The 24,077-nt window shown below is 39.1% G+C and overlaps 2 protein-coding genes across 6 annotated transcripts in view; one reads left to right on the top strand and one right to left on the bottom strand.

The window, feature by feature from the left end:
* Positions 1–751: 751 nt before the first annotated feature.
* ATP5MK (ATP synthase membrane subunit k) lies at positions 752–5,440 on the bottom strand. Of its 4 annotated transcripts, none has more exons than XM_020788937.3 (4): positions 5,246–5,440; positions 1,734–1,828; positions 1,563–1,657; positions 752–840 (listed from the first exon to the last, which is right to left on the bottom strand). In XM_020788937.3, the coding sequence occupies exons 2-3, from the start codon at positions 1,815–1,817 to the stop codon at positions 1,565–1,567; spliced, it is 177 nt and encodes a 58-aa protein (XP_020644596.2). In that variant the 5' UTR covers positions 1,818–1,828; positions 5,246–5,440; the 3' UTR covers positions 752–840; positions 1,563–1,564. The 4 variants fall into 4 exon arrangements, with proteins under 4 accessions (XP_020644596.2, XP_020644593.2, XP_078245596.1 ...); XM_020788934.3 differs by having other exon boundaries at positions 5,166–5,293; XM_078389470.1 differs by lacking the exon at positions 5,246–5,440 and adding an exon at positions 5,146–5,245.
* Positions 5,371–24,077, top strand: part of PDCD11 (programmed cell death 11) — a 38,287-nt gene continuing 19,580 nt past the window's right edge. The window contains exons 1-19 of one of the 2 annotated variants that reach the window (XM_072995604.2): positions 5,371–5,468; positions 5,702–5,812; positions 8,305–8,419; positions 8,952–9,083; positions 9,563–9,730; positions 10,577–10,738; positions 12,270–12,393; positions 12,821–13,002; positions 14,146–14,253; positions 14,663–14,869; positions 15,716–15,840; positions 17,459–17,519; positions 18,535–18,681; positions 19,155–19,406; positions 20,231–20,374; positions 20,864–21,058; positions 22,109–22,279; positions 22,868–23,087; positions 23,836–23,988. In XM_072995604.2, the coding sequence (XP_072851705.2) occupies positions 8,315–8,419; positions 8,952–9,083; positions 9,563–9,730; positions 10,577–10,738; positions 12,270–12,393; positions 12,821–13,002; positions 14,146–14,253; positions 14,663–14,869; positions 15,716–15,840; positions 17,459–17,519; positions 18,535–18,681; positions 19,155–19,406; positions 20,231–20,374; positions 20,864–21,058; positions 22,109–22,279; positions 22,868–23,087; positions 23,836–23,988 (2,656 nt within the window). In that variant the 5' untranslated portion in view covers positions 5,371–5,468; positions 5,702–5,812; positions 8,305–8,314. Of the gene's footprint in view, positions 5,574–5,701; positions 5,813–8,304; positions 8,420–8,951; positions 9,084–9,562; positions 9,731–10,576; positions 10,739–12,269; positions 12,394–12,820; positions 13,003–14,145; positions 14,254–14,662; positions 14,870–15,715; positions 15,841–17,458; positions 17,520–18,534; positions 18,682–19,154; positions 19,407–20,230; positions 20,375–20,863; positions 21,059–22,108; positions 22,280–22,867; positions 23,088–23,835; positions 23,989–24,077 lie in introns of both variants that reach the window. The other variant, XM_072995605.2, reaches the window with a different exon arrangement.

Here is a 24,077-nt window from a genome sequence, read left to right on the forward strand (position 1 = left end):
TCATTTTGAAAACCCGTCGATCAGCTGTTTTGATCGTCATAATGCGAAGAATCGGTTCCTGAAGCAGGGAACTGATCTTTGCAAAGTGAAAAAAAAACCATTTAAAACATCATTTTGTGATCGCAATTGCGATTGCAAAAACATTGTCGTAAAGCGGATTCGTAATGTGGGGCAATCGTTAAGCGGGGCATGACTGTATAAGGATTTTGCTGGGATTCTGGAAGTTGCAGTCTGGAAAAACCTTTACAGGCTCTGAAACATGCTTCATTCCTTGGGCATGTTCACTTGAAATAAGATTAATAGCAACCGGGTAAAGAAATTAACTGAAGATTAAGTCAGCCATGATTCCAGATAGCTACTCCATATGCAGAAACAGGACTTCTGCATGCCCACTGATGAGACACTAACCAGAGAAAGGCAGAACATTTTGATTTCCCAAATGACCCGAGTACAACATAAAACCAGATGTTTGTAAATACTTCACTAGCCATTATATGCAACACCTGCATTAGTGCTAATTCATTTTCTAGTTCCATGGTTACAATAATGCTAATACTCTACAGTATTTTGCCCCCTTTTTATAGTATCTGTGGTTTGTTTGGTTTTTTGGGTTTTTTGGTAAACGTAGCTGTTTTGACACTGCTTTGGGGCTTTACATAATGAGAAACTGTCAGGCAGGAACAAGAGCTTGAAGCAAAGCTAGAGTGCACTGACTGCAGCATATGTGCATTGGTAATACGCATAAACTAAATTACAGTCCATGATTTATTGAAGAACACATCAGCTTCTACAAGCTGCAGCAATTAAACAGGCAAAGTTCAATATCAACATGTCAGCAACCTGCAAAGAAAAAAAAATTCAGTCACTACATCTTATACATTGCCAAAAAGATATATTCTCTTCTGGCACAAGGTAAAAAAGGGTGAACTTCTGAGAACTACAAGTATGGTTACAAATGGATGTCATACATGGTGATATGAAATCAATCAACTCATCTTAGTTCTATGAGGGTTACTCCTCAGCTATGTCACTTAGTGAAGAGTAACAGGGCTCAAAATCATGCAGTTGCACATTTTCAAGTAAAGACAGTAAAGTAAAAATGTACACAGTGACACTTTTAGTAGCCCACTCCATACTATACTGAAATCCATGACAGATATATCTTGGAGTTTGAACAGGTTGCATTAAAACTAGATGGTTCAATCGCAAGTTTCAACACTACATCTGCATCTGCTATTTACTAGCTAAACAATACACCTGTGCTAATTAAAGTTCACTTTAAGTTTCATCAGACAAAAAATGAACAAATGTTTCCACATCCAAACTGAAACTAGAAACAAGTTACTTTGCTTTGCTTTAATGTGGCAAACAGTGACTTCACTCACAGTCCTAATCTGTAAAGCCTTCTGAAATTGTATTGACTTGCAATTATATTAATATTACTGATGTACCAATAGATATAGCTGTCTAGAGGCTGGAGCATCTTGTGGTACCAGAATTAGCTTGTAGGTAAAATGTTCATCGGCAAGATAATGACAGACAGAAATAAATAAGACACTTACCCTTATGTCTCTTTCACAGCTGGAGTTTGTTTCTTAGGTCTCAGTTTAAAGTACAAGATCATCAGTGCAATACTTGTATAAGTGGCTATCACACACTAAAGATAAAAAAATATGAGTCAGACCAAATGCATTTCAAAGTCACGCTGTGCCTCAATTTAAAAAGCCACTTACATTTCTCCTGCCTATTAAGGTGTAGGAATTGAAGTATTTCTTTATTCCAGTGAACTGGTGTTCTGCAGCTTCTTCTCCCGCCATCACTGCTAATTCTGGGTTTTAAAAGAAAATTTGTATAAATCCTCTATCTTGTATCAAACTGTTATCAGCCATATACATTTGATAACAAGCACTTTAGCCACAAAAAGTAACGTTACATAGGGATATGCTGAAGAGTATGATCTTCAAGTGTTTGCTGAGATTGGGAGTTCAATTCCCCACTATGCCTCTTTGACAGGGGCTGGATTTGATAATCCATAGGGTCCATTTCACAAGTGTGAAGGCAAGAGGAGAAGGGGACAACAGAGGATGAGATGGTTGGACAGTGTCATCGGAGCAACCAACATGAATTTGACACAACTCCGGGAGGCAGTGTAAGATAGGAGGGCCTGGCATGCTCTGGTCCATGGGATCACAAAGAGTTGGACATGACTAAACAACAACAACAGGGTCCATTTCAGGTCTGCAGTTCAAAAATTGTTATAATTATATTACTATTATAGTTGTAACATCTAAAAATGAATAGATTTATACGAATTGAAAAGTACTGCTTCTAGAAATGTAGCCTAGACTTATAAATATCTGTCCTAGACTTATAAATATCTCTAACTCACCTGGGCTTCTAGAGACAAGTTAGATATTCTAAGTTTTAAAAAAATTAAACAGATGTCTTTCCTTCTTCATTACTGCCATGTGATCTACATTCAGAAAAATGACAGTAAAACCTAGGCTAGTAATCCCTGTGCAACAGTTGTGGACTTATCTGTAGAACAAACTGAATTATTATCTCTAGTTGACACTAGAGAACCATAACCCATGAAATATCTACGTTATGCTGGGTTCAATAAAAGTAACAAAGGACAGCATCCTATTTGATTTATTGGCTGAAATACAGAAGTCATAGCTATAGCAAGTCCACTGAATCAGTGAGGATTTGGGGAGTCAACTCCCAAGTAAGTTCCATTCATACAATGGGCCTACTCTAGTTGTGACTTATTACTGGACTTCAGCTACTGTGTGCAAAACAGCAATCATGCATACAGTTTTCTATATTTTCTGGGTTGTCCATCACACATTCAGGTGCCATTAGTGGCCATGACCAGGAATACAATAAGTGATCAAAAAACACTTGTGTAATTGCTGTTTCATGTATGGTAAACCAAAAAGGACACTGGCCTAAAGCAAAGTGCTATATTGTGGTTAGACTAATGTTTGAGTGCTTCAAAACAAATGAACATAAGAATCTATTCACTGCATCATAGCACACTTTTGAAGACAAAACTTGTGGACTTAGGAGTATTTCTTTTATTTTTCTTTGAAAGAATACACCCTGTAAATTGTTCCTGAGAAAGGAATAAACATCTTGTTCACAGCATGTAAAATCACACACCGGCCCAAATCCTCTTGTGTACGTTTGTTTATTTTATTTATTTTTCTGGCTTTTACCCCACCCATCTAGATTCAATAAATCTACTCTGGGTGGCTTATGTTCCAAATATAAAACAAAATTATGTCCACACAAGCTAATGATATCATCAGCTGTAGTCATAGTAATACTATATCTCAAAAACAGTTATACAGTATCTGGATTCTACCTATCACTACTACGAACTTAATCTGTATTGGAATGGTGTTCACAAGTCAAAGCACCATTTCCCATAGGAATGCATTGAAAACCGATTAATCTGTTCCGGCCGGAAAAAAAATCACCAAAAAATAAAACGAACACAGCAAGCCGGGTCAGAAGGTGCCAGGGCTTTAAAGGGAAAAAAAAGAACTCCAAAAACAAACAGCAAAGCCACCAACAACACAGCACAGAAACATACCCGCCCCATCCAAAACCCACCCAGAACAGTTTTTTAAAAGGAGAAAACAGCAGCACACACACACTCAGAAGCAGGAGGCTCTCCCAAGCCGCTGCAGACACACAGTAACTGCCAAAAGTGAAAGAGCTACAGTACAAAGCAGCCTCATCGCCACCTACAGTCAGAAATTTAAATTGCCCGCACTTTTCTGTTCCTAAGTGGAAGCTCTGTTCGCAAGTCTAAGCAAAATTTTGTGCCTGGAGCTGTCCGTAGATCGAGGCACCAAAAGAACACTCTTTGCCTCTACCGCCTGCTCGCACATATAGGACATAAGCATCCCTATGTCTGTTAGTATGGAAACAAAATGGAGCACCTAAAAGAAAAATGCTGAATTTTCCACATTTAGGGAAATCTCCAGAAAAACAGAAATGTATTAATTAGGAATGTTTTTAACGGCCTGACAAGATGAGCATTCAGCACTTTCCAGGGCTTACTGAATATTGAGGGTAGGCAAGGAGGGAAATGAGGACATTGGTTTGACAGAGGATCTGAATAAACAAAAGAATTTGGCGGATGGCAGTCTGAACCCAAACAGTTCATTGCTTTTTAGATCAAAAACAAGAAGAGGTTTCAGGAGAGTGGAAAATAAGAGTTACCATTTTTCTTTCTTGTTCTGCAGTTACACTGCCTCAGTGTGTCCAACCATCACTATAAGGTTCTCGACTCACAGCACATTCAAATTGCAATTACCTTCATACAGTACTGATCCATAGTCTCTTTTCTGTAGACTACAATTTGCCAGTGAAACTTTTCAAGCACAATTTCCAAAAAGGTAGCTGAGTTAAGTCTCTCTCAGGGCTCCCGTTCGTGTCTTAATGATACCCTGAGCCACTTTGTTACCTCTGTCCTGACCGGTTATGATCCCCAACACCAGGAGGCCATGTATCAACTCAGATTGCAAAGTATAAGCACTCCATTTGTCTGAAGCAAGTGGGATGTACTCCACAAAAGCTTACACTGAAACAAATCTATTAATCCCTATATCTCTCCAACATTTCATTTTGCTTTTTCTCATTTCTCTCCTCGTTAATTTGTCAACACTTTTGAGACAGACCGACGCAGCTAACTCTTCAGAACCTGTATCACAACATTTTCTCCTTCGCTTTTCTTTCCCACTAATTTTGCCAAGCCCTCAGTTCGAGTTTAAGCTGCACAGAGTTCTGGACACCCCCCCCCCGTAGAACGGAATGGAAGGTCGCTCGCTCGGGATCCAGTTAATTACTGTTACAACTAAATCGGCCCGAACGACACACAATGTAATACACGATCGCCAGTGATCTTCCCAACGAGCTTTTAGAACGCCACAGAGGCTGTGATTGCATCCCACAGCCTCCTTCCCGCAGCCCCTCGCCTCTGGTAAGGAGAGAAAAACAAGAGCCAACTGCTGACTCTTCGTTGACGTTGAGCGACTGGCTCAATAAATGCCCATTACATTTAAGCTACCGCAACAAGCCATGGAAGTTCCTCCAGCCAGAGGATCGTACGAAGCTACGGCAGCCCCTTGCCTTTGATTAAAGCTACTCACGCGTCCAAAAGAGCACTACTACTTGCCTCTACTGCCTGCTCGCACAGCCCTCCAAAAACCATTCAATGCCCTTCGCTTACAAGATGGAGTTGCTCAGGCACCGACTATTTCCGCTTCTTGACCTGCCGGGTCTCCGGAATCTTTGTCTCTTGATTGGGTAACTGAAGTGCTCGTCAAACGAACAAGCCCGCGACTCTATGGTTGCCGTGGTATGTAGCAAAATACGTTTCCTATTGCTCTTTCCTGATCTCCTTTTCACTTCCGGGTTATGGTGCTTTTTGGTCAGGCGTGCAGCTGAATCAAGTAAGCGTGGGGAATATGAGTACTGTAGTGTAAAGCGTTTTGAAGCAGAGGGAGAGAAGGAAAAGGAAAAAGGGCTGGCTTTGAGGAGCGAGGCGACTGATTGAGGTGGGAACTTAGAAGAGAAGGGAAGGCGAGACAGGGACACGTGTTGAGCGCTGGAAGGGGAACCGGGGTCGTTATGTGATTGCCGCAGGAACGCTTACTACCACCATAATCTCTCCTCATGTTTGTAGGATCACTCGTAGGAGGCACGGATCCCGATGGGAAATGCTTTGTTGAATTGTTGTGAAGAAGGCCCGAAACTGTAATATTGAAAATCGGAGCTTTTCTTTTAACCGACCCTTGTAAGTAGAAGTGTATTTGTTTATTATGCGTTTGTGTTTTTGTGTTTTAATCCTTTTTTACTTATGTGTTTATTTAATTTATGCCCTGTCTTTCCCCTAACAGAGGGAACCTGGGGAACTCAGAGAACTGTAAAAAACGATTAAAACAAGTAAAACAATAAATTGCAGTATTTTTAAAAAAAGTAACCATACATATCAAGTATTAAAAAGTAGTGAATCAAACTCCTTTAAAACAATTTAGAAACACGCATGACTTCTCTCATTAAAACTTCTTCTTTATCAGTGATTTGCTGCCTAACCTTTCACAGTGGAGAGCAGTGTGCCCCAGGGATCTATCCTGGGACTGGTGCTTTTCAGCCTATTTATAAATGACCTGCAGACAGGGATAAGCAATGAAATAATAATAATAATAATTTATTGTCATTGTAACTATATACACAGTATACCCATACAACGAAATCCAGAAGTGGCCAAGTTTGTATATGACACAAAAGTTTTCTGGGTGGCGAAGATCAGAAGGGATTGTGAAGAGCTCCAGAAGGATCTCTCCAAACGGGGAATGGGCAGCAAAATGTCAAATGTGTAACAGTATAAGAAAATGTAAAGTAATGCACATTGGGACAAAAAATGCAAAACTTTAGTTATCAGTTAATGAGTTCTGAGCTGTCTGTGATGGATCAGGAAAGAGATATTGATGTCCTGGTGGACAGCTTGATGCAAGTGTCAACCCAGTGTGCGGCACCAGTGAAGAAGGCCAATTCCATGCTAGGTATCATTTAAAAGGGGATTCAGAATAGAACAGCCAATATTGTAATGCCATTGTAAAAAATGCTGGTAAGACCACACCTGAAGTATTGTGTACAGTTCTGGTCACCGCACCTCAAAAAAGAAATCGTGGAGGTGGAAGAGGTGCAGAAGAGAGCGACTAAAATGATGACTGGGCTAGGGCACCTCCCTTATGAGGAAAGCCTACAGTGTTTGGGGCTCTTTAGTCTAGAGAAAAGGCGCCTGCGTGGGGACATGATAGAGACATATAAAATTATGCAGGGTGGATAAAGTGGATAGAAGGAAGCTCTTTCCCCTCTTGCATAATTCCAGAACCAGGGGACATCCACTCCAATTGAGTGTTGGGAGAGTGAGAATAGACAAAATAAAATATTTCTTTACCCAGCATGCCATTAGTCTATGGAACGCCTTGCCACAGGATGTGGTGATGGTATCTGGCTTAGATGCCTTTAAAAGGGGATTGTACAGATTTCTGGAGGAAAAGTCAATTGCAGGTTATAAGCCATGATGGGGATGTATAATCTTCAGGATTATAAAAGGCAGGTACCTCCAAATGCCTGATGCAGGGGAGGGGTTATCAGGAGACAGGTATCTGGTTGTCTCATGTGCTCCCAGAGGCTTCTGGTGGGGCCGCTGTGAGATACAGGAAGCTGGACTACAGTATATAGTCCTTGGCCTGGATAAGTCCTTGGCCTTGTCCAGCAGGGCTCTTTTTAGGTTCTTATGTTAACTTATAAAGAATTGTGTTTGTTTGCCAGTGGAAGGCCAGCAGGGAAGTGTGTTTCATAGGCCAGGAGCAGCCCACAAAAATGCCATCTAATATCTGCATCAAGAGTGCTTATGAAGGTGGTGGGATTAAGAGAAAGACCTCCCCTGAACATCTTAAGACCCAAAAAGGCATATGTGAGGTGGTACAGTCCCTCAGATAGCCTGAACTCATGCCATTTAGGACATGACTTTGAAATGGACTGGTAGTCAACTAAACTGTTGTAAGAAGGGATTTCTCTTCTCTTTGTAACCAGATCTGGTAAAGGGTCTAGCTGTAGCATTTTGACCCTGTGACGTTTCCAAACACTTTCCAAAGGAAGTGCTCCATAGAGTACATCATGCATTCATGTGTCACCATGGCCAGATCTGGCTAAACTCTCTCAGCAGTTTCTTGCATCTATTAACTTGCATGGGAGACAGAACTGAAGCCAGAGGGACCTCACAGACCAGCGGCCAGGCAATTGAACAGGACTTCCCCAGCCTCACCTTTGGAGCTTGCTTCTTTAGGAAGCACTGGAACTATTGCAGAACAGTGCCCACAAGTGCTGTTTCACAGAGACAACCCAGAATACCATAGTGGACGGTATGGAAAACTCCAGAGAGTTCCAGTAGAACCAACAGGAAGATGCTCCCTCTGTCTAGTTCCTGGACCTCTTTTAGCTAGGTTGGAATACTGGCTTGTTCTAGAAATGTGATCACCACTTCCCTCACCCACCCAGCCAGTCATCATCTTCATCAGGCAGCGTTTAAGAGCCAGACTGGGCAGGGATCTAGCACATACATGTTAGAGGCTGTTGCCTGTTGAAGAATTTTGTCCACATCCTCAAGCTGCACAAACTGGAATTTGTCCATTAACACATTCATTTTAATGAATAGATGTATATGTATGTTAATTTTGCAGTTTGTAGGTGCATGTGATCATTTTAATTTTCTCACAGAAGACCAACAATGTCATCTTTAGAAGAGAATTTTCCTCGAGGTGGAATACAGAAGAAAGAACAGGAAGGAAAAGCAGCCAGGCAACTAACAGTAGAGCAGGATAATTTATTTCAAGTAAGAACATTATGAATACATTACTATGGAGTCTGATCATTAGTTCTTCTCAGTACTTCTGATTGGTACTCTTAAGTTCTCAGGCAGATGTGCCACACACCTGACTGTTCTCCTGTCAAATACTGATCCTGGAACATTCTTTTCTGTGTGCCAGTGTGGGGATAGCTCTGGAGCTTGACACTGAAGATTGCTTATTGTTTAATAATAGGCCTGAACATGTCCATATTTCCTCCCATTTAGACTCTTCTTCAACTTGCTTTTTTAAGCTTACATTGATGGTTTCTTTGTAATTCTGATGTTTGATCTGTTGCATTGTGCTATGTGGATGTGTAATGTACCATCTCTCTTACAGTGACCCTAATAGGGGTTTCAAGGTAAATGAGATTTAAGGAGTTTTTTCATCAGTACTGCCTCAAGTAGACATGCCATGAGTTTCCCTGGGTCTCTTCCTGACCCTGTCCACTACACTGCTCTGGGTACACAATGTATTTTTTTTAAAAAATTAATGCCTTTGTTTTTTAATACATCTCAGACACAGCGTAATGAGGTGACCCAGAAAAGAAAGAAAAAACATCAAGATTATGCAGAGCCTAAAAAACTCAAGTCTGAGGAGAAATCTTTTGTAAAAATCAGAGCTAATGATTTTGAACTTCTGACAACTGAGGTGGGTCTATAATCTCTATTGTGGATTATTTGGTACACAGTGACAAAATGTATTATATTTATGCTTTCTCTTTTAGCTGTTAAATATTGTATTTTGATCGTGTAAGCCATCTTGGGTCCTCTTTGAGGGGAAAGGTCAGGTAAAATATTTTTTAAAAATAAATATTATGTTGCATTATATCAAATGGCAAATCACAACCACAAAAGTCTGGTGTTTTGGGGTGAAATCAAAGATGATTGGAGAGCTGGGGCCAGCCTGGGAGAGTTGCCTGCGATAGTCAGATCACATGTGGCCCTCCACTGGTCTATATGGTGGTGATGTGATATCTTTTCCAATCCTTTGCCTTCTCACTGGATCATTAGCTCTAATAATAAGCTTCTATTTCTTCTTATTAATGGAAAGCTAACTTAGTGCCTAAAGAATGAGAAAAGTGTGTCTCTGAAAGTTGCTCATTACTGTTTACTTGGTTTTGTAAATAGTCTCTCACTGAGGGGATGCTTCTGCTAGGATGTGTCAAAGAATCACATCAGCTGGAACTGGTGATTGGCCTGCCGAATGGGCTCACCGGGTTTCTGCAAGCGACACGTATATGTGATGCCTACAACAAAATGTTAAATACACAAGTGACCACAGATGAGTATATGGAGGTAAGACATGGCATCTCTTATGGAGCTATTTGATGAGATTCAGATATACCAACTAAGAAACCTATGCCTTCTGTTTACCAGAGTGTTATGTTGCCGATTCCATATTCTGCTTTGTAGGGTTTCCCCTGGAAGATCATGATTTAAAACATAAATCAGGGCGGACAAACTCAAGAGCCTTGCAGACCATATATTGCAAGTAGCCTGCAATTGCCTTTTTGGGGATTTTCTTTTTGTCTCAATATTTTGGATGGAGACTTTGTTTTATATATTTGTTTGTTTGTTTTTGTTTTAAGGCTCTGTGAAGGTCTGCTGCCTTTTTCTTCTTAATTCTCTTGATAGGAATCTCCAGGGAATCTTAACAGATGCAGAAATTTCCCAGAGAGACTGCATTTTTCCCACTCTTATTTACGTGATTGTATCACTCTGTTAATACAACCTTTGACACACCATAATGCATATTATTAAAAGTTTCATACTATATACTTTCAGATTATTATAGGTTTCTTTTACATGATGCAAGAGGCACCATGAAATGTCCACCAAAATTAGCACATTCCAAATTTGGTAGAACTGTTCTTATTTTTTGACCGTGACACATGATTGCAGTCTGAATAGAATCTGTCAGTAATATCAAATTGTGTTTAGCTTACTTTCCATATTATGAAGAAATAATATTAATAATAATATGGTAATATTGTGGTCCCTAATCTTCCCAGCTTTCATGGCATACTAGAACCTATTGTTCTACTTATTGGAGATGAATGGTAGAATTTTTACATTGACTGGATATCACTACTCATGTTTGGGTATCTTTTATGTCTTTCTTCCAACTGAATTCTCTTGCAGGAGCTGAACTCTCTGTCAGACTTGTTCTCTCCAGGAATGCTGGTCAGATGTGCTGTTGCCAGTCTGGAGAAAACTACTGCAGAACATCCAAGTATTCAACTCACAATTAACCCCAAGGAGATCAACAAGGCATTAAACATTAAGGCCCTTAGACCAGGCATGGTATGAAATATATGACTTTTTGTGTTTATTTAAGATATGTATATGCTGCCTTTCTTAAAATGTTAAAGGGGATTTTAAAAAAGCCCCACAAACAGTTAATCAAAAAAGAAAAAAAGGAAAAGAAAACAAATTAGAGTCCATAACAGTATAAGTAAAATAAGAAATGCATTAGTGTATAAAAACATCTGTGCAAAAATGCAGATTTTAAAATTTAAAGTAAAAATCCAGAAAATCCAAGACCATTTTGAGCAACAGCAGTGAAAACCCAACACACACACTTAAAGTATTTGTATATAAAAATATTTTACAAGTTTCTGGAAACCCATTGACATACTTGCCCAGAATATAGTAGATTGAGTGCCTTGCTCTAGACGTTGTCTAGAGGGGCGGGGTAAAAATTGAATTAATAATAATAATAATAATAATAATAATAATAATAATAATAATAATAATAATAATAATAATAATAATAATAATAATAATAATAATAATAATAATAATAATAATAATAATAATAATAATAATACAGTGGTGCCTCGCACAACGGGTGCCTCGTAGAGCAATGAATTTGCTCTACGAGGCCGTTTTTGCGATTGCAAATGTGATCGCAAAACGGTGCCCGCATAGGGCGAAAATCGCAGAGCGAAGGTCGGCCCAAAATGGCCGTGCGCAGCGTTTTCGCGCCCTCGTAAAGCGAGGGGAGGGCACGAAAATGGCTGCCGGCCATAGGGAAGCATCGTTGAACGGTGAGTATTCGGCCCAATTGGAATGCATTAAACCATGTTTAATGCGTTTCAATGGGCTTTTCTTGCCCCATTCAACGATGCTTTCACACAGCGAGGGTTAATCTGGAACGGATTAACCTCGCTGTGCAAGGCACCACTGTAATAATAATAATAATAATAATAATAATAATAATAATAATAATAAATAATAAATAATAATAATGAGTATTGTCGGTCAAACACATTTGGAAGTCACAAGTAGGAAAAAGATGCTGCATGTGCTTGTTTTGTTTTGATTTGATTTTTGTCCTCTCTTTTATCCATAGTGGGGGCTCAAAGGGACAAGCAAAAATTTAAGATCAACAATTAAAGCAAACTGATTAAAGTTTGAAACTTCAATATGCAAATACTGTACTTTAAAATATTATTTTAAAACTATAGATCACATTTTAAAAGACTTCCCCATCTCAGTTGCTTACTGATTCCACAGAAACCTCTTTAAAGAGATAAATGTTCAGCTGCTGATGTTTGGTCTTCTTTCCACCAGTCATCAGAAGAGACTGAGAATGTCTTTGTTACACTGTGCTGCCTCTTGGCATTATGCATTGCCTGCACAGCTCTGCAGTCACTGTGGATTCAGTAATTTAAAGGTGCATATCCACCTTTTGGGAATTATAGACTTGATTCTTTTCTGGAAAACGTGGAATATGGGTGGGTGGAGGGATCAACGTATTATGACAGTAATCTTAAAAGATTATAATTTGTTAATAGATTCCTTTTTAAGCATAAACTTCTACTCCAAACAGGTGCTCTCCGGATGTATTTCTAGTGTGGAAGATCATGGTTACATTATTGACATAGGCATCCCAGCCGCAAAAGCATTTTTGCCACGTCAGAAAGCCCAGTGTTACCTGCAATCAACCAGCAAAGGTATGACTACACTTATAATTGGGTTGGATGCAAGTTTATAGGTGCAAGAAATGACTAGTTCAAAATGTTTCACAATCTCAGATTTAGAAGTTAGAACCACCTCCAGGTATTCTTGTGTGTGTTTATATATGTTTAACATTTCAGTGAAGATACTGTGCAATGAATATTCTAAGTAGCTATAATGCACAGCTTGTCTTTGGGACACTTTTTTGTGCAAGGTCTTTTAAAATGAGCATGCCTTGTCAAAATATAGTATTTCAATGTAGGAAAAAGTTCTGTTTCTTTTCTTTAATGATGTTGAAAATATGGAACCAGTAAACAAATTCACTGGTGCATGGAGGTACAGTCATAATTATAGTGAAGTATGTAAGTCCAAAAAACTCTTGACTGTTACTGAAATATAGTAATTGTATGTACTGGCTTGTAGGGGCTGAATTAAAAATTGGGCAATACCTGAACTGCCTTATTGAAGAAGTAAAGAACGGCGGAAGGATAGTCCGCATGTCTATCAACCAGTCTGAAGTTGCTGCAGCCATTGCTACAGAAGAACAAAACTGGTCACTCAGCAACTTGCTGCCAGGGTTGGTGGTAAAAGCTCAGGTTCAAGAGGTAAACCATATAAATTGTTTATAAAAATGTGCTATGTTAATAGGTATGCAGTGCCATTCAATAATTCAGCTTGAGTACAAGCATGTCATATGTCATTAAGCCAGCAATCTGAATAATTGTGCTATCTGCTTGCTGGTGTCACCTGCTATTAGCCTGATGTTTGTATCCACTCGATTGCATGTGAGACTATATGAGACACACTTTATTTTTGTGAACTTTACTACTGTACCTATAAAAAGTAAAAACAATCATAATCCAACCATCTAGATTTGCTCCGTTAGAACTAGGATGGATTCGTACAGGCATATCATCTATGTCCAAAGAGAAGTGATTTTTTTTTTAGAAAGTGCCTACAAGATCTGGGGGAAACCCTGGATCAGTTAATGTGATGAAAAAAACTAGGACAAAGAATACAGTGTTTCTTGCACTGATCCAGGAGCACTGCACATGGAAGGGATTTCCCCTGTCCTACAGCACAGTGGTCCCCAACCTTTTGGGGACTGTGGGCCAGCTGAGCCTCTGAGGAAGGCGGGGCAGCCCCCTTGTGCTCTCCCTTGGGTGCATGTGCGAAGTACTGGGGGAGCGCACATGTGTGCCAGCACCGGCATGAGCGCTCCCTCACCCCTTTGCGCATGTGCATGAGTGTCTGTGTGGGCGCTTGGACACATGTGTGAAGGGGTGGGGGAGCGTTCATGCTGGCATGCGCATGCATACACAGAGCAGCTGTGGGGAGGGGAGTGTGTGCAGGGGAGGTAGGAGGTCTTTCTCCGCAGCCTGGTCCGGGTCAGGCCACGGACTGGCTCCAGGCCACGGACCAGGGGTTGACAACCTCTGCTAGTGTATCCGTATCTAACAAAGAAACCTTTTATCTGTTTTGGCTTTTCTGTAAATCAGAAATGGGAAAGTGAAGAACTTTTCTACTTTACTACAACAAACATCTGCAGAATTCAGTGATTCACAATACTTTAAGACATAACTGAAACAGTAATAAGAGAAAATAAAACAAGTGAAATTATAAACTGTTCAAAAATAGATAACAGTCACTGTTTTGCAAGCTCCTTAAGGGCTCAGGCTTCATCTAGATTTTATTATGATACATAATTTTACATTCAACAGAAATTTTGTTTTTGTTTTTTTCCCCAGGTAAAATCTTCTGGGATATCTCTAAGTTTTCTCTCTTCCTTTACTGGGATTGTAGATTTCATGCACATGGGTTTTCCTAAAGGAAGAAACTACTCACCCGGTCAGATGGTAAGTCATTTCACATGAAGTGTTCACAAGTGTATGAAGGGTGCTGCAGGACATGGATGAACTATGAAATGAATGAGTGCGTATTAAAACTGTTTCCCACATTCATATGGACTAGAAAGTTTAAGAAAATAGTGATAATTTTCGTGGCACATTTTGTATTTACCTGACAGTTTTGTTAATGTTCTGTACCTTTAAGTCAGAACTGATTTATAGTAACCCTAAAGGGCTTTCAAGGTAAGTGAGATATTTTACCAGTTCCATTCCCCTAGTGAGTTTCTGTGGCCAAGTGGGGATTTGAACCATGGTCTCCAGAGTCCTAGTTTGTTACTCTGTCCACTACACCATGCTGCCTGCCAATGTAGAAAACTTTAAAAGAGAAAACTCTTCGTTTCACTTTGTTTCCTTTCAGGTGAAAGCCTGTATTCTCTCCAACAATCCCACCTCCAAGGAAATTCGCCTTTCTCTGCGTCCAGTCTTCCTTCAGCCTGGTACTCAGCTTAGCCAGCTCTCCAGTGATCGAATTGGTGTGATAGTACCAAACTCAACATTGAAGACATTTCTCAAAAAAACAGGTGCTATCTTTATGCTGGATGATGGCAGCCTAGCTTATGCGCATGTAAGTTCCTTAATGCTGATTACACCTCACAAGTGGAAAAATCTCAAAGCATTCTCTGTTTCATAGAGAGAGCAGCAAGTCAATGCTCTATGCCTTACTGAATCAGCACCAGACAAATGCAGTTTGGAATCCCTCAAAATATGTCTCCTATGATTGTATTGATTTTTTGTTTACCGTTCTTAATATAATACCTGTTTAATTCTTTTTAAATATTTATACACTCACTGTTTTTAGCTTTTAAATATTGTCTTTTTAGTAATGTAAGCCGCCTTGGGCCATTTTAAGTAGAAAGGTGGGGTAAAAATATCTTAAATAAATAAAAAATAGGATTTTTTATTTGTGCTAATATGCAGAGGAGCTAGAAGAGCTTCAAGGCAGAAAAAAGCAAAGTGTCCTGATTATATACCGCCCCATAGGACTTCAAGCACTCTGGGCAGTTTACAAGTTAATTATTCAGGCTACACATTCCCCACCCCCCTCGGCAAGCTGGGTACTCATTTTACTGACCTCAGAAGGATAAAAGGCTGAGTCAACCTTGAGCCAGCGACCTGGGATTGAACCCCAGGTTGTGAGCACAGTTTTGATTGCAGTACAGCAGTTTAACCTCTGCGCCACAAGACAGAAGTTAACTGAGTTTTCTCAGTTCCTTTATATTGTGTATATATGGCAATGATGAAGTATGTAGATAAAGAAAGCTTCTCTGGATTAGTGCATGTGTTTAATACTGTATTGTAAATTGTATAAGAAGATAAAATCTGGATCCCTTCAAGCATCTTGAAAAATAGCAGGATTGCTAATGAGTTAGAAAATGATCTGGAATACTTTTAACATTCTTTGTTTTTATAGCTGAAACATCTTTCAGATTCTCCCAGATCTTTCAAAATGGAATTGTTTAAGCCTGAAAGCAAACATAAATGCCGAATTATTGACTACAGCCCAATGGATGATGTTGCTATGGTGTCTCTCAAACAGTAAGATTCCTGTCTCATTCCAATGCAATTTGCACAATCTAGTCTTCTAAGAACTATTATATATCCATATTTTACATATTTCTCTATTTCTGAAATTCTCCTACCGTGTTTCTCCGAAAATAAGATTGGATCTTATATTAATTTTTGCTCCAAAAAACAGTAGGGCTTATTTTCATGGGATGTTTTATTTTTTTCATGTACAACAATCTACGTTTATTCAAATACAGTCATGTCATCATCTTCTGGTTGCTGCACAATGGTGGAGGGCAGGGTTTCATTTAACTGGGGCTTAATTTTGGGGTAGCACTTTATTACGAGCATTACGGAAAATCATAGTAGGGTTTATTTTCAGGTTAGATCTTATTTTCAGGGAAACAGGGTATGTAGATGGAATTTGAAGTGCCAAACAGATAAGCTAACATCTATTAGTACCTGGAGAAATACAATGCTTCTAGAAAGACTAAAGTGCATATATGTTACACATTTGTGTAGTGCATTGTTTCTGCTGATTAAAAAAATTGGTTCTATGCAATCTTTCTGCATGCAAAATAGACCAGAACTTTTTGCCCTTCTGGCTGTTCAGATTATCTCTTTCTACAAAAGTTACAGATAAAATAATTGAGATCCATCTTAGTTCAGGAACTTTAGTTGCTGCTCAGTTTACTTAATCACCACCAGTTTACTTGAACGTTGAAAGATACCAACATGGCAGACAGAAAAAATGAAATATCATAACTGTACCTAGGTGTGGCTCTCCTTTTATCTTTGTGTTGCTTCTTTCGCATTTTGTTTATTGAAGAAATTATGTTTATCATAGAATCTTTGAATTATGGAACTGGAAGGGATCCAAGGGTCATTGACATCAGTCCCCAGTCATTGTAAAAAACCCATAGATGTAGCATCCCTGATTGGTAGTGTTCCAATCTCTGCTTAAGACTCTGCAGTAAAGAAGAGTCCACTACCTTCAGAGGCAGTTGATTCCACTGTCAAATGGCTCTTACTGTTAGGAGTTCATGATCAAAGGCAGAAGTGTGGAGATGTGTGGACGTGATTTTTTTTAAAAAAAAGAAAGGACGTAGATTAAGCAAAGAAACAGAAGGCATTTCTCAAGCAGGAGGAGAGGTTTGTGCAAAATGAATCAAGAGAGAAGGAAAATTGTATTATTCTAATACTTATATATTCTGTTCTTGTAATGAACAGTGGCAATATTGTGTTTGGTTAGACGAGCATGTTTTCTGGATTTTCTGTGGATGAAATATAGCTGCTTTGGTTATCTGTGAAAGTTAAAATCTGAGGCTGAGAAGAAAAACTAAGTATCCTTATGGGAATGAATGAGTTACGAGATACTTTTGCACACTGGTCTTTAAATCTGTAGAAGAAAGCTGAGACGCATTCTTCTTTGCAAGTATATTGAAGCCTGCATCTAAAATATGCATCACAAATAATTGATGCTAATAATTTGGAGACTTTGTGTTATCAAGTAAAAGTGATTTCAGTTACTGCTGGCCTGCTTATGGAGGCAGGAGAAAGAATCAGGATGGAATCCATCATCTTTGCCGTATCTTATGTTTATCTTCCATCTAACAGCCAATATTTTCTTTCTTTTTAATGTCTGTAGACGTATTATTAATGCTCCATTTTTGAGGTACCATGATATGCTTCCTGGACAAGTGTTGGAAGTAAGTTCAACAACAAAACAAAAATATTCCTTCATCTCAACCCTCTTTGTGGTCTCAGTTACAGTACAATCAAAGAATTAACTTCATAACATTTTAGTCAATAAGTATGAAGCCCCTTTGATGTTTGTGTTCATTGGTTATTTAGGCACAAATCCTACTATGTAATAAAAATAAAACGATGCTGTTAATTTCAGGGCAACTAGCACAGCAGATGCAGTTGTGCTAAGAGAGGTGGGGAATGTGTAGGCTTTCAGAGCTTGTTGGTCTTCATTACCCTATGGTATCCAAGACTGATGAGATTCGTTGTCAACGAAGATCGGCAGAGCTTCATTCTCTACCCTGGCTATCTAGAGATTAGTCTATTTTTACTAGGTGAATTCATTTTATTTCTCTTCATGTGATCTTAGATCTAATTTCTCATCCAGTTTCTGGTTCTAAATAGAAAAAAAACCATTGCATCAATGCTCTTTATGGAAGTTTTGATCCACCATTCAACAACCAATTTATTGGGGCTATTCTACCTTGTACTAGCAATTGGATTAAGTCCTTACAGTTGAGTCTTATTCATTGCAACACTGTAGTAGGATTTTGGTTTTACATTTCCTGGAACAGTGGTTCTCAACTAGTAGTATACAAATTACTTCTGGGACACTGAAGACAACTTGTGAAACATATGATTTTTTAAATACTACTAAGAATAAACTCTTTGCCATCTTTATGTTCTTTTCCACATCCTGCCTGCCATGAATGATCCATATGTACTCTATTGGCATGCTAGTAGTAATAGTTTCATTGTTTCTGCTCATGCTCCATTGTCTTTGTCCACCAACTTGCCATAAATGTACAATATAGTAATAGAGTACCTGTTCTTGGGAGAAGTGGTTTTTTTGTTTCTATCATTTTGTGACTCAGGTCCTTTGATGGCATGATTGGTGAGGCATAAAGTACAAAAGGATAAATATAACTGTCCTGGATCGCAGCATTGTTTTCTGACCTTCTTTCTTTGGCACTTTAGGGCACTGTATTGACTCTGAAGCCCTTTGGCATGCAGGTGAAGGTGACTGAGCACATCAAGGGCTTGGTTCCCTGCCTGCATCTGGCTGATGTACCTCTGAAACAGCCAGAGAAGAAATACAGTGTGGGGGCTGCTGTCAAATGCCGGGTAAGATCTCCCTCCCTGTATAGGGTTATTTTAAATTCTGGATTATTCTGAGTATGATTTTGGCAGGAAAAATCTTGAACTGTTCCAAGTGGAGATTGTTTCTCTGAGCATAAACTTTTTTGCCATGAGAGCTGGTGGGTGGGTGTTGTGGCAAAATTGTTGGACCGGATGTACGTAGTTCTTTTCAAACATGATGCTTACTGGGTAGCTTTGGGTAACCTGCGGTCTCAGGCCATTATTATACTCACAAGATTTTTCATGAAGCTGATATGAAGGGACCACATGTATTCTGCCCTGAACACATAAGGGGAAGAGTTGAATACACAAAAAGTAAATCTTACTGAAGATGACTCTTGAACCTTGAGTTTCAACACAGTAATTTAAGGTTAAGGCTTATTGTTTCTTTCATCATTGTTTGAAACCAGTTTCACTAGTCAGCATATATTGTTCTATGTTTTTTTTTTCTCCCCCAGGTGCTTGTCTCCAGTCCTGAAGAAAGGAAGCTTATTTTGACACTGAAGAGAACCCTTGTCAGTTCTAAGCTCCCTGTCCTTGCCAGTTATGAAGATGCAAAGCCAGGCCTGATCACCCATGGTTTTGTTGTCTGTGCTAGGGAATTTGGCTGCATTGTGAAATTCTACAATGACATTAAAGGCCTGGTTCCCAAGAGTGAACTTGGTGTGCCACCTTTGACTGCTCCTCAGGAAGCCTTCTATGAAGGCCAGGTAGATATTGAATAAAAGTAAAATGTACCATTTGTTATGATGTTCCAAATCCTTTTGCCTAGTTATGCTGGAATTTTAAAAAACAGTGCAACTTTTGGAGGCAAATTGCCTTAAGAAATCACCATATACTGTACATTACCTGTTGCATATGGAATTGTGTGGGTCGCCATGCAGCTGATACGATCTGCAATGATTTCTTAACTTGGGGCAATTTGCCTCCAAAAGTATTGCACAGCTATACTTGAGGATTTTGGCCACTATCTGTAGCTTCGGATAAGAATTGCAAATTCATTCATTCATTCATTCATTCATTCATTCATTCATTCATTCATTCATTCATTCATTCATTCATTCATTCATTCATTCATTCATTTATTTTTCTGAAACATATTTTATGTGTGTGCAGTTAGTTACAGAATTCAGATTTTTCTTTTTTTGTGTGTGCAGGTTCTTGTTACACAACTCATATTTCTGGGTTAGGCCAAGACAGTAAGATAGAGCAGTGTGTTCTCTTTTAATTAAAAAAAAGCTAAATTAATTGAAATAAACTTCTCATGCTATTAGAAAAAGCAACTGATTTCTGTTAAAATCACAAGAATAATGTTTTAAAGTGCTTAAGTCATATGCAAGGGGAAAAAAGGAAGTTGGATGCAGCACAGAGGTGATGGTCAAAATAGATAGGATCAGAGTTAAGGAAGGAATAGCAATTTTACCTTTGTTTCAATATGTACAAAGTATCAAGGCGGACCTGCTTAAGTCTGAAGACAAATGTGTATCCATAGACTTTTTCTGTATTTCTTTGTTTCCCCTTTTCTGCCAATCAGGTGGTAAAAGTTGTTATCTTGAAATGTGAGCCTGAGCAGGAGAAGCTGCTCCTCTCATTCAAGCTGACAGGTAGTACTGTTGCCAGGGGCAGTAGAAGAGAAGAGAGTTCCAGGAAACGAGAAGTGACATATGAAGCTGGACAGGTAATTTGTTCTAAAACACTTCCTTTCTATTCTCTGGCAGGGAGGTTCCTTTTCCATTTGCAGATAATGAGATTTGGAAATCTCCCCTGAGGAAATGTGCTTGTTGGGAAAAAGCAGTGGAGGTGCAGAATTCTGTACTGCATATTTCTTGCCTGTTGGGTGGGTTCTGTCATTGGACACCTTTTTAGTCTATCCATGTCATCTTTCTTCCAATAAATGTTTAAAGCATCTGTCATGAGTTTATGTATCTTATAAGGAAAGATGTGGCTGCATCCCAAATGGAGTGCACCTAATGTAAATGGAATATTTCAAATTAATTTAAATAATCTCTTCTAGGAGGTTCTTTACATCAAAATTATTATTCTTAGAATTTAGCGTCTGTTGTTGAAACACCTGTATTTTGAGAAACTTTACTGTGATCCTGGGTTGTAAGATGGTAGTCCTCCAGGTATTGAAAACATCTGCCATTCTTTGTGTTTTTTAAATCAGATTGTTGATGTAAAAATTGTGCAGAAGAAGGAAAATGGCCTAGATGTTACAATCTTGCCTGATAACATTTCTGCCTACCTCCCAATGATGCATCTTTCTGACCATGTATCCCATGCCAAATTGTGGTGGCACTGGCTCAGAGAAGAAGATATTCTCCATAGGGTTATGTGTCTCCATGACAAGGGAGAGCATATTGTATCCTTTTCCATCTGTGCCAAGCCTTTGGCTGAAATAATATTGTATGTTGTACAGTAGATTTAATATGCTGTGTATTGCATGTATTTCTTCCTTTGTGTGTGTGTTCTGTGCCGTCAAGTCAGAACCAACTTACAACAACCCTAATAGGGCTTTCAAGATAAATGAGATTTTTAAGGAATGATTTTACCAGTTCCACTCCCCCAGTCACTTTCCATGTTCTCCAAAGTACTAGTCTGTCACTGAATCCACTAGGTCACACTGGGAATCCATAGTTTGTTTGTTTATTTCTTCCTCTAGACCAGTAATGTGGCTGTTCTCCTACCTTGCACAAATCGTTCTGTTGATTTATGTTCATCTTATAGTCCATCATGTCTAGTTTATTAAGTAGCTAACACAAAGGGGTTTTTTTCCACAATTTTCTACCCTGCTCTAGACATTTTAATCTGGAACTATTTCCCTATCTGCTTATAGTTCATAACTTGATTCTGTTTAGTGTTCCGGTAGTCCAGAGTTACAAAACCTTGATCCTTTAGATGCTTATGTAAATGGAAATACGTTTCACTCTGTTACTTTGTGATACTGTGTTTTGGATTGCAGCCACAGTGCTTATCCAGAGATAATTCCCATTCTTCAGTGGGTTATAGTCCCAAAAAGCATGGATAGGATTGTAGCCTCTGTCTTGCAGATAAAAGGAAGGAAATGCTCTGGCACAAGTTTTGGTTGCAAAGAAATAGAGTAGAACATTATCCTTTATCACTTTGGCTGGCAAAAGAATGGCAGTCTTTGTTGGTTGTGTCTACATCTTTGTGGGTGACGTCTGTAGTTTACATTGGTGTCCATGCTGTTTGCAAAATGGAAACTAATGAAGTTCCCATGGAAGTACATGACTGCTTAGAACGTGATCTGTTCAACAATTTCCTCATTCCACAACGCTTCCTTTTCTCATTTGGCCACTCATTGACTCTAGCCTGGCTTGTAGTGGCCAAATACAAGAAATTCTGAAACCTCTCATTTAAACTAGCTTATTCCTTGACTGACTGTTTTTAGACCCTGAGCAGGAAGCCAGCAATAATTCTGGCTGTAGAAGAAGAGCAGGTGGTGAAGAGCTTCTCTGACCTCCAGACTGGATTGCTGCTGAGTGGCTTTGTGAGAAACATCATGCCTTATGGTGTCTTTGTTGAGTTCCCATATGGTCTGACAGGGCTAGCGCCTAAGTCGGTAAGAAATGTCATGCAGTCCTTTCTAAAAACCGGACTGTTCTGCAACGTGGAAGTCAAACTTGAGATGTTACTTTAAAACAATCTCTCGTGCTTGTTCTGTGTTACTCTGAAATAATAAAAATTCTTCCTGGGAAGAGTTTTATAATATAAAACATGAATGTAGACAGTGCCCACTAACAGATAGGAATTTATTTATTTATTTATTTTATTTATATCCCGCCTATCTAGTTGATTAAGACCACTCTAGGTGGCTGACCAATTCTTTGTTTGCTTGTTTAAAGCAAGAAGGGATGGGCATTCCTGTGAACTTGCAGACAAAACCATTCAGGTTTGTGAACGTTCTTGAGTTATATGCAAAGAATATTGAATTATATAAAGTATGAAAATTGTCAAAATTTAAGGAAGAGGGAAACAGTAAATTCTTTCTGCTTTATGTGGGTTCCTATTGAAGAGCTTTGAGTAATGAAGAAAAACAGAAGAAAACATGCATAGCAACCTTAGGTTGCAGTTTCCTTATGAATAAGGAGATTTTGAGGCTGTGGTACCATAACAAATATTAAATAGCTCTGTCTCCTAATCACCACAGGCAATGAGTGACAAGTTTGTGACAGACACCAAGGATCATTTTGTGATAGGCCAGACTGTGGTAGCCAAAGTGACCAACATTGATGAGGAGAAGCAGCGCATCCTGCTGTCCCTGAAGGTGTCTGAATGTTCCTCTGACAATGCTGTTTCAGAGAGCTTTTCTTTGGTGCATCAGTACTTTAAGGAGCTCCAGGAGATCAAAAGCGTCATGGCCAAACGAGGTAAAGAGCCAGAGTGATAACATTGTTGCAGGATTGAATTAGGTCTTAGGAACTGGATTCCAGTCCTAGGTAGGCCATTTACACACGCCTGCTCTGCCCTTCCTCGCAGGGTTGTTATACAGGGAGGGCGGGGGGAGAGCCAGGTAAGGCACGTAAACTCATTGGAGGAAAGGTGAGGTGCAAATGTTACAATTAAATTAAACTAAATTGATTTGAACTTACGAAAGGAAATACATCAAGGCCTCATGTGAGCCTGTCAGAGTCACAGGGACTATTTGGAGAAGCTGGATTCAGAGTTAAAAATGCTTTCTATCAAAATCAGGAAGCTTAGAAAGGTTTTTTTTTTTTTTAAAGAAAAAGCTGAGAAGCTTAGAATTTTATTTTGGGACAAAAATTATAGTCACTTGGTGAATATCTTTGCATGCAGGGCATTTTTGTGTAATTTGGCACTTGCAGAAAGAGGTTTTGTTTTTAATATGGCTGGGCCTCATTGCTTCTGTGTGTAAACAGTGTAGGAAGGGGGAGGTGGGATCTCATTTTTCTCCCACTCTCCTGTTTTCACGTTGTCTTAGATGCAAAAGTTGCTTTTCAAATGCAGATCCTTAAATTAATCTGCCTCAAAATAAGAGAATGCAGTAATCCGTACCGCTAATTCTGTTTTTTAAAAAAGAATCTGAGACATTTCTACACATTAGTAATAAAAATAAAGCTGCAAATGAAACTTAGCTCTGCTTCACTTTATCCTCAGATGATTCCAGTGTGGCCCAGAAACTCTGTGATTTAAAACCTGGTCAGAGGCTGGAGCTGGTGGTTGAAGAAATCAAAGCAGACGGTTCAGCAACTTTCAGTGGCTCCTGTGTTTCTGGGCTGACTGCAGTGGCCACTCACAGTCATCTTGGAGGTAGTATATTCCTCATGGATCCTTTTTTTTCTAGTAAACCTTACATGAAGATCAGGATTCTCACTGAGGCAACAACAAGATTTATCTTG

This window comes from Pogona vitticeps, chromosome 3 (genome assembly GCF_051106095.1).
Source record: "Pogona vitticeps strain Pit_001003342236 chromosome 3, PviZW2.1, whole genome shotgun sequence".
Taxonomy (NCBI): domain Eukaryota; kingdom Metazoa; phylum Chordata; class Lepidosauria; order Squamata; family Agamidae; genus Pogona; species Pogona vitticeps.

Excerpts from the sequence above, each read along its gene's own strand:
- ATP5MK (XM_020788937.3), bottom strand. The coding sequence starts at position 1,817 with ATGGCGGGAGAAGAAGCTGCAGAACACCAGTTCACTGGAATAAAGAAA. Across the intron at positions 1,658-1,733 it reads CCTTAATAGGCAGGAGAAAT|TGTGTGATAGCCACTTATAC; the intron begins GTAAGTGGCTTT and ends TTTTATCTTTAG.